This window comes from Parasteatoda tepidariorum, chromosome 7 (assembly GCF_982258835.1).
Source record: "Parasteatoda tepidariorum strain Cologne lab strain chromosome 7, Ptep-v5.0, whole genome shotgun sequence".
Lineage (NCBI taxonomy): Eukaryota > Metazoa > Arthropoda > Arachnida > Araneae > Theridiidae > Parasteatoda > Parasteatoda tepidariorum.
Genome location: NC_141761.1, coordinates 73,724,694 through 73,746,331, shown reverse-complemented (window position 1 = coordinate 73,746,331; position 21,638 = coordinate 73,724,694). Strand labels below are relative to the sequence as shown.

Here is a 21,638-nt window from a genome sequence, read left to right as displayed (position 1 = left end):
TTTTGTTTCACGAATTTATATATTACAAATTTATTTGACGATTTTTGATTTATATCACGAATTATATTATTTGTTTTATTATTGTTATTAGTTATTCATTGAAAAATGAGTCTCAGTCGTGCGGTTAAGCTTCAGGATTTTATAATACAGCACATTTCTCATGGGTTTAACGAATTACATGTCATTTATTTGAATTCAAATTTATTTTAATGACTTGGTATTTACTAAAAAGATGAAATTTTTTTTAAAAAAATAAAAAGTTGTTATATGGATTTGGATGATTGCTTTGAATTCTTAGAATTTTGTGCATTTGCAATGTACCTAAGTTAGTAGCGAGCGAAGCGAGACCATATAAGATTGCGTAACAATTTTCGGGGGTTGGCAAGCGTAAGCGAGCCCACTAGTATTAATAATAGTTCGTATTTTTTGACATCTTTTTAAAATACAAATTTTTAATTCATGAGTTTCGTATTATTAAGCTTTAATAAAAATTAAACAATTTATAAAATAATCCAAACTTCTAATAGTGAAGTTGGTCGCCAACAGCTGCTAGATATATTAAATGTGCATAAATTATATTTTTGTGTGAGCAGATTTAAGGTCTAAATCAGTTGAGTCTCAAATCCTAGGTTTAAGCATGAAGAAGAAAAAAAATTAAAAGTGAGAAAACATTTCATCAATATTCAAACTGAATTTTAATACACTTCTCAGCTTTACGTTAACCTTATTGACAAGAATATTGGTTTATATTAAAACTCTAAGATTATAATAGACTATATTACAATATTTATTGCATATTTCTAATTTACCTGACAGTCTCAGCAAGAGTTGTAATAAGCTCATCGGTTGTAAGGTAATCTGATAATTGTAAATTCCTTCTGTAACCCCAGGATCCTTTATCTAAAGTCATGGCATTCTCCCATTTACGAGGTTGCAATTTTTCTGGATAAAATCATAAATATTTTTTATTAGAACAGCATTCCTTAGTTAACAATTTTTACAAAGTACATTGGAAAATATTCTGTAAATATCAAATTACTGTAAAATGTACCGGCACTCCGGCTGCTTTTTAATAAATTTTGCTTTCCGGGTGCTTTTTTGAATAATTATTATTGTAAAATATCCAGAATAAAATGTTACAGTAAAAATGGATTTTAAAGTAAAAATTGATTTTGAGTTAAAATTAATTTTGCGGATGATGCAACCAGGGTGCCATTACTTTTTACCATAATTTGATTCAGAATTTTGTGCAGTGCATACATTAATATTGTAAAGTTTAAAATAAATTTTGAATATAAACTCATGTTTGTGAAAATTGCAACACTATGAAGGACCTATGCGAGTGAGCTGAAATTTTCAGGAAATGCAAAGTAGAGCATGATATGCAAATGATTAGATTTTCAGACCCGTAGCGCATGCGTACGCTGAGCAGCGCCCTTTGAACGGCGGATGGATCCGAAAAAATAGACGGCAGTAGCGAGGCGTGTATGGTTATCGGTGGTTATCTGCTAGTGGCAAACGTTAGCTTAGTCGTTACTTATGCGTCTTCGACGAAAGAGAGTGAGATTTCAACAGTTTACGGAGTTTTGAACGGAGGGGAATCATCGGTCTTCGTGAAGCTGCATTGTCTTATCGTGTTGTAGCCGCTCGTGTGCAGCGTAACAGCAACACAGTGACGCGTGTTTGGAAGCAGTGGGCAGACGAGTGTCGGACAACTCGAAAATCCGGGAGTGGACCCCGAAATGTCACGTCAGCTCACGATGACAGACACCTGGTCCGCATGGGGCTGACGGCTCCCTCTAGACAACTGGCAGCACAGTGGTCAACAGCTACAGGTGTTTCATTGCGTGCTTCATCAATTCGTAGACCTCTGCTGCAGCGTAGACTGCGAGTCAGGACTCCTTTATACAGGATCCCCCTCGCGTTAAACCATCGCCTATCCTGCGGCTACAACGGGCCAACCAGCATAGTGACTGGCGGGCTTATTGGCAGCGTGTCGTGTTTTCTGACGAATCTCGCTCTAATTTGTGGTTCCATGATGGCCGCATTCGTGTCAGACGTTATGCCGGTGAACGCCACCTTCTGGAGTGCATTATCGTACGCCACAGTGGACGAACACCCGGAGTTATGGTCTGGGGTGACATGGCATATAATGGACGATCTCAATTGCTACGAATTGCGGGTAATCTGAACAGCAACCGGTACATCAGTGAAGTTCTACAGCCCCAAGCTGTTCCCTTCTTTCACGCCTTGCCAGGCGCTGTATTTCAACAGGATAATGCCCGCCCTCATATTGCTAGGACTGCTCAATCCTTTCTTGCATCGCGACAGGTAAAACTTCTTCCTTGGCCTGCGTATTCTTCGGATATGTCGCCGATTGAACATGTGAAGGATTTCGCTGTTCGGCGTCTCGCTTGTGATCCTCGTCCTGTTGCTTCTACAAACGAGCTTTGGGTACGCATACAAACAATATGGAATGCTCTTTCTCAGACAGACATTCAAAATTTCCTTGAGTCCATACCACGTCGCGTAGCAGCACTTATTGCGGCACGTGGTGGCTGCACAAAATACTGATTTTGATCTTTTGTTGTTGCTTGTTTGCTTTGAAAGTTTAATCATTTATTTGTATCACTACCACTCAACTGGGTATTAAATTTCATTTAATTATGACGATTCCTTCATGTTGTTGTAATTTTCACAAACATGAGTTTACTTAAATAACATTTGAACACATTATATATATATATATATATATATATATATATATATATATATATATATATATATATATATATATATATATATATATATATATATATATATATATATATATATATATATATATATATATAATATATATATATATATTATATATTACCTTGGTAACTAACAAATCAAAACTCAGAATAACAAATCACTTCAACAGTGCAGTAAGAACGACACTTTAAAACCCTCTTGTTACACTCAATTTGCGCTTTTGTTTTCATATTTTGTAATCTGGCAATCTTTCTGCGAAAACATTTTTAAATCATTCTTGAAAAATATCCGTCCATGTAAGTTGAACTGATTTTGCTGCTCCCTTTATATTCTCCCCTTTTTAATGTTTTTTCTTTTTATTTTATTTTATTTTATTATCTGTTTTTACATGTTATTTTTACTTATTTGTACTTTTTGTGATCTTTTTCATTTGTTGTTATTTTTAAAAAAAAATTTTTGAGTGCTCCTCACACTATTGTATTAATTTATTTAGCTTTGGCTTTATTGATACAATATCAGAAAGCACTCTGTTTTGCGGATATAATCGTGTGGGCTGAAGAAAAGATTATATCCTTTTTTTTCGGTTTTTTAATTAACATTTCATGATTTTTTTTTTAAATTTTTTTTTAATTTTTTCTTATTTATTATTATTTTTAATAAACTGTTGTTTGTTATTTTTTACTTTTTATTTCCCCCCCTTTTTCATATGTCTATTATTTTTCTTTGTTTTATTCTTCGTTATGAACTATATATATATATATATATATATATATATATATATATATATATATATATATATGGGTCATTCTCACGAAAACTGTCATTTTTCAGTTCATAAAATCCCAAAAAAGTAAAGTGAATAAAAAGTTCTGAAACTTTTTATATTAATAGAAATATGTAATGGCATTATAAAGAAAGTATATATCCTATTAATTATACTTAATATTTAAATTAATTAATTTTTTAAATAATTAATTTATAATTACTTAATTTATAATAATTAATTAATTAATTTAATAAATAAATTAATTAATTTAATAAATTAATTCAATGATTTTTTAATTTATTTTTCAAATTAATTAATAAGTAAATTAATTATTTTCACTATTTAAAAAATGAGGGAATGACACTAATAGTGAGGGAATGATATTTTATTTCAATACATGTTTTTATCTAAGTTACATCAACTTAAAGTTTGAAAATGATAACATACTAAGTATATCTAAATTTATTATAATTTAGTCTTATATATTTAATAGTTTTTACAGGTTTGGGAAATAAAATTGGCTGGCACGATTGAACAAAAAAAATTTGATAATATACTCATCTTGAATCATTCCCTCACTTTATACACTAGTGAGGGAATGACGAATTCAATAGAATTTAAAAATAACAGCTAGGCCAAATTAATTTCTGAAGTCAATCACATACAATTATATTCATACAAGAAAGCAACATATAATTATCCACTTTCTCGATGAAGTTGTATTTTATTTTACTCTAAAAAATGACATGAGGGAATGACAAATGTGAAAAAATTTTACCTGGTTTGATTCATTGAAATTTATTCCACAGCAAAGCTTCTTTAAGTTGAAGATGGAAACATACTGCAATTTTGTTCTATGATGCCAGTTGTTAACTTCTGAAGTTTTTATTAAAATATTTTTATTCTAAGAAGATTGCAGGTGATAAGAACATTGTTGTGAGGGAATGACGCGAAACACTGGGGACAAAGTTTAAAATAGCGCTGTGTTAATATTTTTATCAGAAATTAAATTTAAAATTGATTTTCTGAATTCTATATTTCAGTGTTCTGAAATGAAAAACACGAATTTGTAAAAAAAATTTTTTTATTTCAGAAACAATTTTTTTCTTTTTTTAAATCAGCAATGGGGACAAGTGAGGGAATGACATATTGGTATATTTTAATTACCTAACATAAATAAAAAATACAAATTGATAATTTTATTTTTATTCTTTTGTTAGCTTGCATTCTGAAGGACTCTTTCCCTGAATTTTTTTTTTTCGTAAGCTGTATAACAAACATAAAATATACTGGGGACATGAAAATGACTGTTTTTGTGAGAATGACCCATATATATATATATATATATATATATATATATATATATATATATATATATATATATATATATATATATATATATATATATATATATATATATATATATATATATATATATATATATATATATATATATATATATATATATATATATATATATATATATATATATATATATATATATATATATATATATATATATATATATATATATATATATATATATATATATATATATATATATGTACTTCGATAAACATAGTCATAATTGAGGGATTTTTTTCCTTGACTTTATTTAGGATTCTGCTTGGCGTGAACTATTTTCGATCCCTACAGTATAATTTTAAGAAATATTGTATTGACTTTTATGTAGAAAATGTAGTATGATAAGTGACATGAATATTTATAAAATATTTAAAAACAGTTACAGTAATTAGATTTTTTATGTACTAATGAAAGGTTTATTACTGGTTGTTATCTTTTTTGTATGTAAGCGGGCAGAAAAAGAAACGAATTAACTAGTGTAAAAGGTAAGCATAAAATAATATAATTTACTTCGATTCTTTTCCAAATCTTATGGACTATTACAAAAATGGTTTGTCCAATTTATAAATAGTATAAATGGGAAAAAATTATTGTCATTATCATAACATTAGTTAATATATATAATAAAATAAAGGATACTCACTTGGATTGTATTTATCAGTACATGTGTAGTAACCTCCATGGTGGCATGGAATATTCATACCCCAACGATCATTAACTGCTACTACATCCTTAACTGGACTGAAATATTTAAAATATAATAAGTATTAAAAATTTTTAATGTTATTTAGAAAATAAAAGAGAAGTACTATATTAACTTATAGACATGAACCTGAGTATGTTGCGGGGTAAGAAAACTATACCTTAAATCTATGGCATAGGGTTTCATACAGAATTCGCTTATGCTGTTAATACGTTTTTTTAAAACATAAAATCAATGGATCTTCGATTTCTGCATTACCAAAATCATTTGAAATTTTAAGAGAGTTGGGATATGTTTGTGCGTTTTAAGAAAAAAGAACATATAGAGTGTTTTGTAGTGATCACCCTTAACGTATAGTTTTAGAATCGTTCTTATAAGCGAAATATGAAAAAAAATTATATTAGAGGGGGCTAATTGTTTTTTAAGTGATTTGAAGCAAAAGCAAGTGCAGATTCTAATAATTCTGCATGTAATTAAAACAAAATGAAAGACAAAATCTGTTTGATTGCCAGAGAAATGTAAGAAAATATGAAAAGTAATTATAAGAAATGTATGCATGTTTCCTTATGAAATCAAATTGCCTTGATATTTTTTTCAAACTTTCATTTCCATAACGATGGAAGAAAATTTGATAAAGTTACCATTCTGCATGATAAAGACATTTCTGGTAAATAAAAAAAAACCATAATTCTTATAAATAAAAACAAAATACGCGGTATGTAAACCATTCATTTTTTCTTTTTTTTGTTCATATAGTAATGGTTTATCAGAAAATCTTGTTTTCAAAATTGTAATTCTTATTACCCCAAATTTAGTAAAAAATACAAAACACTGAAAAGAAAATTTCACCGAATAAATGGTTTTTATGCCATGTTCGGAGGTATCATGATAAAATTAACTAATTTTATCGCATAATTTACACTCATACTTTATTGTTATGTTTCCCATGAACTGATTTCTCAAATATTTTTATAAAATAATCATTATATATACTTTGTTTATTGGAACATTCATCAATTTACAATACAATTTAAGCTTAGAAAAAGTAGTTTAAAAACATTTAAGTCTTCAGAAATACATTAAATGCTCATGTGAATAATATTTTTTACATTTTTGGGTCATTCATCACCAACGAGCGAAATTAATAGAATTATTTAACTGTGAACTGGGAGAAATAAAGGATACTGTGATATAATCATAAAGAATGAACTTATATACCAATTAACAATTTTAACGTAATTTGTCATATCTATTAAAAAAAATAAAATGTGCTAATAAAACTGAATTAATAAAACCACTGGTTAAAAAAACCAAAATATATGTTATTTAAACCATTCATTTGATAATTTTTCTGTTCAAATTCCAGCTTATTGATAATTCTGGTTTTCGAAATCGTAGTTCTAGATCTTTCTCAGGGCCACAGTAAAAATACATTAAGACAAGAAAGCAATAACTAGCATATTTCAATTTATTTATATTCAGTCCTGTTTGTTTTAGTTTGTTTACTTGAAAGAAAAGGAAAAGAAATCAATACCATTCAATTTAATTCGAATTCCTTCACTTTTGTTACTCTTCAAGCAGGTGGCATCACAGCTCACCACTATTAAATATAATTTAAAACTGAAAAGTAAGTTTAACCAAGCAAATTGTTTTCCTGCCATGTTTTCAGGCATAGTGATTAAGCTACCAAATGTTACCAAATTTTATCCTTACACAATATATGGTGAAAAAACATTTATAAAGTAAAAATATATATTATAGTTAATTTTACTATAATCATTATTAAATGACAAAAGTTTTGTCGTTCCCACAGAGCTAAAAACACGATAAATTTTACTACATATAGTAATAGCTAATATTATAGTGGTAATTGAAGTATCATCATTGACTTTTGGCCGTTACATATACATTTTAATTTGGATGTAATAAGATGATTATCTCAAGGAAATGAATAAAATCGTTTAAGTAAAAATTTTATTTAGTATGCAAATATTAGTATAATGCAAATGGCCATATTTAAAATACAAAAATAATAATGAAAAGATGACTGTGAGATGAAAATAATAATGACTGTGAGAAATTAGAATAACCATGTCACTGAAACATATTTATGGTAAGAAATTAATAATAAAGATAATTATGAATAGATTTTGTTTTCGATTAGGCGTGACAGTGAATTAATGAGTCTGCATTAGTATTGAAATAAAAAGTTAGCCATTACATTGATCGATAAGAAAAGAATAAAATCACTTTTATAAAAATGAACTAATTCATTTAATGTATCAAATTATACTTAATTAAAGAAATTTTAAAACTTAGAAAATAGGTAATACTAATTGTGGCATCACACACACACGCATATATATGGCAAAACAACCGTTGCTTATATGCAGCGAGGTACATGTTAAATCTACAGTGACGGAAGGTCCTCTCGTTGGCTTTGCTGCGAAAAATTTGAGAGGTGTACCAGATCAGGCATTGTCCACGCTGTCTAATTAGGGTTAAGACTACTTTGAGATTCCTTTATGGCAGTGTTTGTATTCTTATGGGTTTTGGCATTGTTTCCGGCTTTCTTTTACCGACACAAAACTTCATGTAGTTCATAGAACTACATTAAGAGCACGAGTGAAAATCGATGAAAATAGAACAAAGAATAGATATTTCGAAACTAACAATAAGTACCGACATTAGTTTTGGGACACAAAACTTCATATGTGGAAGCGCATGAGAAACGCAATTTGTTGTCCCTTAATGCGTTATAGAGTTTCAATGCTAATAAGTTAGAGGTTCTTTAGGTTTATTTCCTGCCTTGGCTTTTAATTTCAGAAATATATCTCCGTAAATCACAAAAAATAAATCAAAAAGTAAACACAAGTAAAACTAACTGAATAAAGACAGATGGTTAAATACTATGAACAAGTACTATAATAACGACCAAGACACGAAATTATTTCACGTATAAATGTTTGAAAATTTAACTTAACTATCTTATACTTCTTAAGAATTGAATATAGTTAGATTATTCCCACCTATCTTGTTTTTCTTAAATTCGCTAGTATGAAACTTCCAAATGTTTCTCAGAATTTTAATGACGTTGCTTCTCGGAATTCAAATGACGAGCCAATATATTGATTTAAAATATGTGTCTCAATCTATAACCAAGCTAAAAATACTTTTGCTTTCTAGTAGGTGTCAGATGCTTCCCAGAACTTCATCCGACCAAATGACTTCTGGCTTATGATAATTCACTGACTCAAACAGCTCTGCGAGTGTAAAAAAATTTTCTTGAAATGAAATATTAAGTTTGAAACTTAATTTCACCTCTCAATTTTCTTGGTTTCTAATATTCAATAATAAGTTACTTACAAATAATGTTTAGAATTTTAATAATGTTGCTCTTCAGAATTTGAATGGCGTGTAAGCATTTATAAGCATTATAAGCATTTAAAATTTACCTTTCGTTACATTTAACCAAATTAAAAATTATTTTGCTGGCGTATAAGTTTTTTGGTGATTCCCAGGTTTCCATCCGACAAAAGGACTTCTTGTTTATAATTTTTCACTAATTCAAAAAACTCTTGGAGGGATTTTGGTTGAAAGAATCTTCATAAAAATTAAGTTCAAAACTTAATATTTCTTTGTCATTTAACATTTTTTTCAGATTCGATAATAGTTTATTTTCAAATTTTGCATAGAATTTTAATAAAGTTACTGTTCAGAATTTACATGATGTGTTATTATAAGGATTTAAAATATACCTTTCGTTATATAACCAAGCTAAAAATTCTTTTGCTTTCCAATAAGTGTCCGGCGCTTCCCAGTCACCATCTGACCAAATGACTTCTGGTTTATAATTATTCACTAGCTCAAAGAGCTCAGGGAGGGATTTAGTCTGAAAGAATTTCAAAAAAAAAAAAAAAAAAAATATTGAACTTGAAATTTAATTATGCTTCCATTTTTTCTATTCTGAGATTATACATACACCGAAGAGCCATCACATTATGACCACCCTGCTAATTACATGCAGGATCACCTTTAGCACACGCCGTGGCATTGATTCCACAAGGTGCTGATAGGTAGTCTAAGGTATCAGGTACCAAGCGCTCACCAACTGGTCCTGCAATTCCCTCACATTGCGAGGGGGTGGCACGGCAGCACGAATTTGGTTTTCCAAGTAGGGCCACAAATGCTCTATTGGATTAAGGTCAGGTGAATTTGGGGGACAAGACATGACTTGAAAGTCACTGGAATGTTATGTTCCTCGAACCAATCCTTGACGCTTCGACCCTTATGACATGGTGCATTATCCTGTTGGTAAACACTATCCCCCGCAGGAAGAACTGTTGCCATGAATGGGTGAACCTGGTCTGCAACTATGTTCAAGTAGCTTACAGACGTCAGGAATTGTTCTATGGCGAACCCATTTTTATAGATGGAGGGTGGTCATAATGTAATGGCTCCTCGGTGTATATATATATATATATATATATATATATATATATATATATATATATATATATATATATATATATATATATATATATATATATATATATATATATATATATATATATATATACATATATATATATACACGCAGGTGAAAAAGAAGGGATTGAAGCAATATAATGATAAGCTGCAATTTTAACATTTTTAGATGAGCGTTTTGCACTGAGAAACGCATAATCTCCACGTAAATTGCTTATGTGCATTGGGCTACCATCTAGTGGAACTTTCAGAAACTTGAGAAGTACCTATCTGGAAACAATGTTACTAAAGAATATAGTTTGATGTTAAACCAATACTTTTGGAAAATGTGTTGCTTATCATGATATTGCCCCAAGCCCTAGGTGCTTTAGATACTTACGTCAACGAAATATTGAGTCTTCCAGTTGTTCTTTTTATCCATTAAGTACAGAGGATGAAACCATTCAAACATAGAGTGGTACACACCGAAGTGAATGTCTGTTTTGTTTCTTATAGCCTTTGCTAAATCACCTGAGATATTGAAAATTTATTTTTATATATATATTATAAGATATAAAATATGATAGTAATAGTTAATTTAGAAGTTAGATAATTTTCACAGTTATAGATCTTAAACTGAGTGAGCTTGTTTGAAATTGTCACCCTATATATATATATATATATATATATATATAGGGTGTTCTGTAATTATCTCTTTAATATACATATTTTTAGAATTTAGAAGATCAGTTTTCCGTCTCTAACAATGACAGCACAGTGACTTTAACCATCGAACCATCGCTTATAGTCCAACACGAAAATGTTTAACCCTTCTAAAAACATTTAGTTAATGTAATGTTAGCGTATAAATTTTAAACATAAACTTGTTAGCATCATTTTTTGTAATTTTCAGAAAGATTTTTCTATTCTCTTACTTTTTAGAATTCATTTTGAAAACATTCTTTTTAAATATTAAGGAAAAAAAACATCTTAAGGCGAAAAAATATGTAAAAATGCATAACTATATATTAAATTACTTTATTACACTATTTTGCTTTGTGTAGAGACAAAGAACAAAAAAAATTAACTCTCAAACTATAAAACTAAATAACACAAAGAAGATCATAATGCTTTTTCATACCTTGTATTTTGTAGCTCATAAAATTGTAAAAAAAATCCTATATACTTTGGTTGACATTGAAAATGATTGTATCCGTTTAGAAAGATAAATACGACAGGTTGTTCGTTTTAAAGTGCCGAATTCTTTGGTTTGTGTGTAACGAATATTTTATGAACACTTGGAACGAGTTGTAAAAATTTATGAATAGGTTAACGACACGTCTGGAGAATAATAACTTTCAATATTAATAGCGCATATTCATAGCACAAAAATGTTACTGTAAATATGATAATTAACTCATAAATATTTTACTTGAAATGCTGAAATGAAATTCAACTTAGATTGGTATTAAAAATGATTCATCAACATATCAGTGAGATAACTTTAAAATAAATAAATTATATTTATCTGTAACTACAAAAAAATTTCGAGTGACATTCAAGACTATTAGTTGGACATTTTAGTTTGAAACTATGATGGTACTCATTACCAAAATTGTGGAGTTGGTAGTTAAAATATTTAACTCCGACTCCCGACTTTCTTGAGAGCTCAAATCAGCGGCGACTAATACTCAATTAAAACATCACCAAATCAGAAAAAAAGTATTATTATTATCAAGTAATTGTTAAATTAATATTATATATTTCTACTCTTTGTAAATACCTTTAATGTGAAATACAATGCATTTAAAGTTACGTTTTGAAGCACAGCTAAAAAAATAAATTTTAAAAATAAATTTGCACAAAATTTGAAATTGTGCACGACCATTAAGTCAAAAAACTGCGTGTCAATATCTCAACTACACATTCACACATAAAAGTCTTATGACAAAAATTATTCAGTGAATAGTCATGAGCACAACTAAACAACTATGAATCATGCATTCTCAAATTTTATCATTCATTGATTCATTCGCATATTTTTTATTAACTTACTAACTTATATAAATAAATTTTGCTTATGAATTTATAAATTAAACGTATAACTTATTAATGATACATCTCGAGTTTTCAATGGTATCAATTATTTCTTTGTGTTCTTTTTCCATAATTTGATTAAACATTTTCTCAAAAAGCGTTATAAAACTATTAATTAGGAGTGTGATAAGTAAAAATTAAAATAATTGCACATAAACACAAAATATTTGTAACATATACCGGAAACTTAGTGAGATAATGTTTCTTTCCATTTATCAATTTCCATTCTTTTTTATTATTTCCATTTTTTTAGTTCTATGCTTGTAAATAAATAAGTATTTGTGCCTGTAATTTTTTACCTGTATAATTAATCTGAACCTGTATAATTAATAAAATTCAAAATATTAAAAAAAAATTTTTTTTGTACGTTTCTATAATCATATTAGATATGCCTTAGAAATTAGTGTTTTAACTTACCTAAAAGATCTCTTTTAGGTCCTACATCCATAGCATTCCAATTCCAAGATACTTTGGATGGCCATAGTGTGTAACCTTCGTGATGTTTGCTAGTCAGCACAACATACCTAAAAAACAGTAAAAATCATTAAACTATAATTATTCTTATTTTAGTAAAATATTTATTTAATTCTATTAGAATATATATGGTAGGGAGTAAAATAAAATATATAAATTGGAATTCAAGCTTTTCTTGTGCGTAAAATTTTGCATGCTTAAAGTTTAATTCATAAATTAAATGCTTATTACTTAGGCAGCACAAACTAACCCACAACTTAGTTGCTGGAAGATTTTACATATATATAGAGCAGATTTTGTTTCACTCTGAAACTATTCTTTCTACTTATACATATTAACTATGATAAGATATGAAAAATGTGATTTCGTGCAATTAAAGAATCATTTAGTACCTGTCTCTCTCTCCAGAAATTTTTTACCGAACTTGGTGTGGAAACATAAAACAAAACGATAACCTAAGTTAACCTAGATTTGAAATATAAGCAGGAAATTCGCTTTTATGTTTGTTTTGTTGTTGAGATTCAGTATAACATGTTGGAAGACAATCCAAACATAGTTTCACGCAAAAAGACTTTTAATAAATATTTATTATATTTTATTATTTTTTGAAGAAATCGTATATTTAGAATTTGATTTCTCAGGAACTATTCGACAGATTTTGCTCAAATTTCGTATTTTTTACCACGTAAAATTACAAACTTTAAAATTATGTAAAAAATTGTATACCTTACAATTCAAAATTTTTTCGACTTTTGTTTATTAAAGTAATAAAAATAATAAATATTTACAAGCATTTATGTTTTGCATGGAATTAGCTTTGGATAAACGAGTTTTATAATTGTGTGCAAATTTTTTTAATTCGCTCAAGAACTCGTCGAGATATAGAGAAATACGCAACAAGTAAATTTAACATTAAGGGGTTCAAACTTTGGACCGTCCTCCTAACCAAACTATGGGTACCATATAACCCCGATATGTTTACTGATAGAAAGTAAGTTTTTGTGTCGGATTTCGTAATTTAAAATATCGTCTGCACTAATCGATTAGCATACTTGAGGTCAGCCCCTCGAATTAAGATTGAGTTCTAGAATGGGAAGATTCGATCATTAGATCAAAAGTTATTCAGCATGGTCCGCTTCTACTTGGTGCACTGTACATATTAGATTCATATAAAGTACGATTCTTTGAGTTTAATCATTTGATGAATATTTTGTATTTAAGTAAAAAAATATATATACAAATTGAACCGCAGTGTAGTTATCGAAAATTAATAGCAAGAAAAAGAACAGTTGAAATCCAATGAAAATTGACAAAATGGCACCAAACTCAATCACCATTCACCGCCTAAAGCTAAGACAAATACCAGGCAATGAGAGTAAAGTTTGGCATCATTTTGGCACAGGTTTATATTGGATTTACGGTAAAATGTATTTTACATCCCCAAAGTGTCGGTTCTTTGCACCAAAATTAGATCTGGAATTGTTTCACGTTGTACAAGATTTTTTTTAATACAAGCTTCAGACTATTACGCAAAATTTAAAAGTTGTTGGCTTTATTTTTTAAAAAAAATATACGTCTATCCCAGCATTCTTTACTAATTTATGTAAAATATTAACAGTACTTACGTAATTGCACACAATCTCTTTAGTGGTTCTTAACCATTTTCTCCTTAAGAATCGCATTTAAAATTCGAAAATATTATAAAATATCTTACGTAAGCTAGTTCTAATAGTTAAAATATTTGTTAACCATGTTCAACAGTCGCTTGTTACAAGAAGCAAAAATATAATTGTGGAACATTGGTGGAAAAACTTTTAGAACCAAGATGATAGATAGAAGAATATAAAAACAAATTTAAATCAGCAAGTCAACTGATACTTAACTATGCAGGAGTTTAACTTGAACTAAACACTTCATGGGGTAATTTTAGCTGCCTTATGGTGCAACGAAATTAAAATTCACGTTTAATACATATCAATTTCAGTCTTAAATCTTCGATCAAGCAAGTTCTCTTCATGGGATAATTTTAGCTCTCTTATGACGCATCGAAATTTAAAGTCTGGTTTAATCATTAGTCTTTCAGTAAAGTATATATCAAATTCTCAGATACTGTGAAAAAAGTAAGCAGAGTTTTAAATAGAGCTTTTGACAAAACAAAATGGTCATTTCTAACAGTGAGCTGGAATTAAAAGTTTTTCCGAGTGGACGATCACGTTGAATTTTTTCTTTTTCCCATAATAGAGATATCTCTAAGATTAGATCTCCTAGAGGATTTTTACAAGTTTCTGCCTGAGAACTATTTTAATTAGGTTTTCCTTTTCCCCATAGGGGAGAGTCGGGTAGCCCCACCCTCTTAAGGAGTATTGTTTATATTTCTGTATAATATTGAGTAATAATCAATATTTTTGTATGTTTCTATTGTTTTATCATCTAATTAAATAATGCAAAAAGAATAAACCAAAAAAAGAATAGTTTAACTTTAAAAAATAGAAATGTAAAAAAACATGTTTTTCAGCTCTTTTCAAAATGTGTCGGGTAGCCCCGCCCAGTTACAAAAATTATGTTTTTTGACTGTTTTTTCAAATAAAAATGACCAATGTATTGACAATAGATAAACCTCATTTATGATTTTTATCACAAATACTTGAGTATTACTTGAGTATATCACAAATATTTTATCATAAATACTTGGAACTTTGAAAATAATCGTTTTCTAATATAACAATTAACGTCCGATGGCCCATTGACTTGAAAAAGTATTCTATACATATGAAATTGACAGTGGACGGGGGTGCCCGACACTCCCCTAGATATCTCTAAGTTTAGATACCCACGATGATGTTTAAAAATTTCTTCCAGAAAAATATTTTAGTGAGTTTTCCTTTCTTCATTTTTAGAAAAATCTCTAAATTTAAATCTTCTTCAAGATGAATACGCAACCAATTATTTGATAGGGAAATAATTCGTTTATTATTAAAATGTTTCAGATGCTTACTTGCATTTATTTTAGCATCTAGTCCGGGTTTAAAAAAATTCTTTGATATAAAGCACCAGAAAGAATGAAACATTCGAACTTATTCATAGTTTAGGTGATTAACTGAAAAATTAGCTCTTTAGCAAGTTTCACGTATATCATACACATTTAAAATTATGAAAAATTCAGCTTTTAATGACAAATTTAATTTATTTAATATAGAACAGATGATAGCTAAGTATACTGTGTATACCAAGTATACCAAGTATACCAAGTATACTGTGCAAATTACAGGCACTTTGGGTGAATCATTCTTAAAATCTTTTTTACTGTAAATTCCATTTTATTTTAAAATATATTTTACCGCAAAATCCATTTGTACCGTAAAATATCATACCATAATTTTTAAAGTAATATTCATTTAATTAGAGTGATTCAGTGATTTTGCGGTAATTATTAGTGAGAAAATTATAGTATATATCAAGTTTGTTTGCTCCATTAAACAATATCCTTTAAAAGTAGATTTTAGAGTACAGTTGTTTTTTACCGTAATTTGAACCTGATATTTTCTTATTTTTAGTGTGGAAAAAGCCTAGCGGTACGCAAACTAATACTCTAAATCATTAGATAAAATAGTGGAATTAAGCGAAAATTGTCAATAAGTAATCATTAAACCTGTAATTAAAAATATATTAATTTTGATTAAGTGCATATCAACAAACTAACACCAAATGAAGAACATTATAATTTCATATGTAACAGAAATTATAAATGTACTCCTCTTAAATCCTAAAAAAACTAGATCTTTTAATGGCATTCTAGATGTTTAAAAAATGTTTTAATAGTTAAATATATCAAGAGATAAAAATTTTTTAAAACATTGTATTAAAAAGTAAAAAAGGTATAACGTGAAATTCGTAATTAAATAGTCATTTACTTTACAATTTGGGATTTAAAAGTTTTTAATCAAAATGCGTGCATAGACAAAACAAAAATCAAATATAAAAACAAAAAATCAAAACAAAAATAAATTTCTTTAATACAAAATGTATGTTATTATTATTAATTTTTATATCTAAGTTGCAATTTATTGAAGTATTAAATTAAAACGCCACTTCACTTAATCACAACTATTCATAAGATAAAACAAGAAACATAATCGAAAAATATTGATGACATGAAAAAAATGAACAAAGGCTTTGTCTTCAAAGTAAATAGTAAATAATCTATTCAAATAACATATGAAATCTCTCTTATCGAATCGAAAATTGTCAATAAGTAATCATTAAACCTGTAATTAAAAATATATTAATTTTGATCAAGTGCATATCAACAAACTAACACCAAATGAAGAACATTATAATTTCATATGTAACAGAAATTATAAATGTACTCCTCTCAAATCCTAAAAAAACTAGATCTTTCAATGGCATTCTAGATGTTTAAAAAATGTTTTAATAGTTAAATATGTCAAGAGATAAAAATTTTTTTAAACATTGTATTAAAAAATAAAATAGGTATAACGTGAAATTCGTAATTAAATAGTCATTTACTTTACAATTTGGGATTTAAAAGTTTTTAATCAAAATGCGTGCATAGACAAAGCAAAAATCAAATATAAAAACAAAAAATCAAAACAAAAATAAATTTCTTTAATACAAAATGTATGTTATTATTATTAATTTTTATATCTAAGTTGCAATTTATTGAAGTATTAAATTAAAACGCCACTTCACTTAATCACAACTATTCATGAGATAAAGCAAGAAACATAATCGAAAAATATTGATGACATGAAAAAAATGAACAAAGGCTTTGCCTTCAAAATAAATAGTAAATAATCTATTCAAATAACATATGAAATCTCTCTTATCGAATCGACTTTCCTACTTATTCAAAGCTTTTGATTTTAAGACCTCCGCAACGAAGTCTACTTTCATTATTTATGATCCATAAGGAAAATAAAAAACAGTGGCTTTCAAGAACTAATTTTGAAAGCTGAAGAAAAAAAATTTTATATTTTTTTATAAAAAGCAAAACTTAGTAAGAATTAAATTAAATAATTACTAAAACTCTTTTTTTGGAATACAATCCATAAGCTATATGATAAAATTAATTAATTAATTAACTAATGGAACAAAAACTTGGTAACATTTGGAATTGTTGCTAATATTCAGTTAAAACTTGGAGATTTATGTTCAGATTTGTTCAGATTTGTTTCAACCATTCCCATTCTCATTGTTATAGTTAATTTTTTTGTTGGTATTATTCATTTTTTTCTCTCTTTGCTATACTATGAAGCTATTTGCTATTTGCTATACCTACCTTTAACCAATATATGCAACATTTCTCTTTACATCCAAGATTGCAACCCTATCGGATATATTATTAACTAAATCGTAAAATATGTCAAAACTAACTAAACCCTCATTAACTAAATCATAAGTCAACTTTAAAATTGGAATAAATTTTCAAATTCAGGAGTTTTAAAATTTTTATTTTTGCATTTGTTTTTTATATTTTGGGTCTAGACTATTTATAATAGAAAAATGGTGATAAATACATATTCTTTTAATTTTTTTATTTTATTCAAGAACGAAATGATTCCTCCTGCATCACTGAAAAAATACAACACGAGGCTTACAGACGTAAGTAAGGTAGCAAATAATGTAGGAGTTTTAAACAGAAATATATACTAAAAGGGCATGTAAAATTTATAAAAGAAAAAAAAATGAATAATAGAAAAAAATTTAAAAATAAAAAAAAACATTTAAAAAAGGATGAGAAAAAAGAAAAATTAAAATAGTACACAAAACAAAGTGATTTATAAATTTGTATTAAAAACTGAATCAATGAATTTGCAGAAAAGTTTGATGATGGTTTTGTTTCTCACAAAAGTGCAAAGAGGGGGAGGAAAGTTAATATTGAGCGAATTTAAAGCAATTATTAAGTTTTTTCTATTTTTCTCAAAATGTGAGCATGTCTCAAATGTTCCTCCAATATTGTAGTCACACAGATCACTGGAACTTAAGTCAAATCTTTTCAAATATACCTTGAAATTGCCGTGTCCAGTAAGACATTGTGTCACATGAAAGTTGCAGAAAAAATGTTGGTTTCTAAATCTTTGATTAACAGATGGAAAGAAGAGTTAGTCAGTGAAGCATTTGATATTGTTCGTTCCACACAGTTTGAACTTTATGCCTGACTTAAAGACTAAAAAAAAAAGATTTTGGGGGATTTATATCACAAATGGAATCAAGATTAGTCGCTTGTTTCGCCAGAAAGTCTGCTCTTTTATTACCCAGAACACCGGAGTGGCCTCGGACATATGAAAAGAACACAATTACCCTCGGATTGGAGTTCGTTTAAAATGATTTGCGAATTAACAGTAATTCTATTAAATGAAGTGATACATTTAAGTGCAAATAAGGATGAAAGGGAATCTGAACAGATGAGGAATTTTGATGAAAGAGATGAGTTGTTTGAGATCCATTTAATAGAGTGGTAAAGACACAGAAGCTCAGCTTGGAAAACACTGCAGTCATCAGGAATTCTAATTAGGTGGTTCTCCATTTCTATATTATTATAAAAGATCACAAAGGCCAGGCCAATTCTGTTATTTAATTTACTTCCGTCTGTATAGCAAGCGAAAGGAAAATCACTTTCAATACTGTTGCAGAATTTAATGGTATCAATAGGTTTTCGATTACCTTTATGTGGAAAATTAGTTAATGTGAAATTTGACCTTAATGAGATGTTATTGTTATTGTTTTTATAATCCAAGTCTTGTGAGATATAAATATCAATGGGAGGAAAACTTGTTTGTGTATCACTATTTAGAAATTTGAAAAAAGGAAAGAAAAAAGAAAACAAATTCCGAACCATCGTTGTAAAAGAGATTCTTTTTCCTGCTTTTTTTCTTTTTTCTCTGTTTTTGAAAAGGGACATGTTTATTTTAAATCTCAAAATGTTTACTTAAGAATGAATGTTTTAATTGATGCACTTAATTATTAAATATTAAAAATTTGAATAACACATTGTCCTTAATTTAAATGAAATGAAGGTGTGAACTACACGCGCACAGTAAAAAATTAAGGGTTAAATTACGGTAAAAAGTTCCGGCACTCAAGATGCCGCTACTTTTTACTGTAAATTCCATTTCTACTGTAAAGTTTCACGAAACATATTCTGTAATATTTTCTCTAAAATCAATGAAAAACTGCAATTAAATAAGCATTATTGTAAAAATTACTGTATAGCTTTTATATAAGCTTCACATATATAAGCTTTTATAGTTAAATCAGATTTTACGGTGAAATAGATTTTACAAATGCTGCGCTCACTGCGGCAACACTTTTCATAGTAATTTGATTCGGAATATTTTAGATGTTGTTTGAAGGCCTACAATAATATTTATTGTAGGCCTTCAAATAACATCTAAGGCCTACAATAATATTGATTGCCAAACATTACGTAATAAAAATATCTCTTGCTTACGTTATAACTAAAGATAAAACTGAAACAAAACTAAATTAAAAAACCAAAACATTTTCAGCCCTTTTCACAAAATTAATACTCAAATATCATACAAATGTGTGAAACATTTTTGTTTTACATTAAAAAATTATACTTGACTTAAATCTGAATACTTTATTCAAAATATATCGTTAGTTTCGTTACAGAAAGGCAATAATTTGAAGTAGGTTTTTTATTATATGGTTTAAATAAAAAGATACATTTTGAAAACAGTTTTTGACTTAAGAAAAATTTATAAATCTATTTTTAAAGAGTTTAAATTAATTGATAACTCTGATAGCTTAGTATTTTTTTGAAGCATAGAAAAAATTTTTTTACACGCAGTATAATAATCGATAATATTTTAAATAATATTTTTACATGTAGTATAATATAATATTATAGTTCATAAAATATAATATTATAGTACATAAAATATAATATTATACAATAAATATTAATCTAATAATAATAAACAAATATTTGGCTTGTACTATTCTTGCAAATCAAAGTTATAGCTAACCAAAATCGTGTACCATATTTCCTTAACGTTCACCAGAATTGTTTATTTTGAAGCCGTTAATTGCTTCATTATACGATTAATACTGTCATGACGGCGCAATAAATCCATTGATTAAATATCTCCAAATTTACATCTTTCCAGGGATTTCTACTTCTTAATGATTATTATATTTTCATTAACAGTATTTCAAAACAGTTTTGAAATGTATAAAAAGAATTTCGCGCAATGTAACTTAACATTTCTTTCTGATTTTATATTTTGCAATTTCATTTTATTTTATGTGATTCCTTTTTAAATTTTATTTTATTTTTTTATTTTATTATATTTCATTTTATTTTATTATATTTCATTTTATTATATTTCATTTTATTTTATTATATTTCATTTTATTTTATTTTTTTATTTTATTATATTTCATTTTATTTTATTATATTTCATTTTATTTTATTATATTTCATTTTATTTTATTTTTTTATTTTATTATATTTCATTTTTTTTTTTTATATATATTTATAACCGTCGCTGAACAACCGACCCAATTTTGGGCTTACGACTATTAATGTTCAACTCCGTAGTCTTGTAATTTTGAACTCAATCCAGAAGACCTGGATCAAATATTGAGAGAAATTGCCTCCACGTAAGATTTTTGATGCAACTAACTCGCATTTTCGCTACATGGAGAAAAAAACCACTGAAACCTCCCATGGTTAGCCTGAGGGCAAAGGGACTTTAACCCATGATCTGTCTACCATTGAGGATATTTTACATCAGCACTGTGGTCAGTGCGAGCCAGGTGCGGAAGTCGTATCGACCAACCATCACTGGGATTCAAACCCGGTTCACCTCATTAGAAGATATATTGTAATTATCATATGTAGTACAATATACTTCTAAGAACTAATCACGAATTATATTTAATTGCTAAAAAAGGAGGAATTTTATACAGAAGGCGCAATTTCTCTGCTGCGTTTTGTTAATCTCGATTGTTCTTTTATTT

General features: G+C 27.9%; 1 protein-coding gene across 5 annotated transcripts in view; it reads right to left on the bottom strand.

Annotated features, from left to right (window-relative positions):
• Positions 1–21,638, bottom strand: part of Fuca (alpha-L-fucosidase) — a 74,718-nt gene that overhangs the window by 3,388 nt on the left and 49,692 nt on the right. For all 5 annotated transcript variants that reach the window (XM_087168075.1, XM_087168076.1, XM_087168074.1 and 2 more), the window contains 5 exons: positions 12,573–12,679; positions 10,459–10,589; positions 9,350–9,483; positions 5,532–5,629; positions 810–942 (listed from right to left, as the gene is read on the bottom strand). In XM_087168075.1, the coding sequence (XP_087024201.1) occupies positions 810–942; positions 5,532–5,629; positions 9,350–9,483; positions 10,459–10,589; positions 12,573–12,679 (603 nt within the window). The remainder of the gene's footprint in view (positions 1–809; positions 943–5,531; positions 5,630–9,349; positions 9,484–10,458; positions 10,590–12,572; positions 12,680–21,638) is intronic.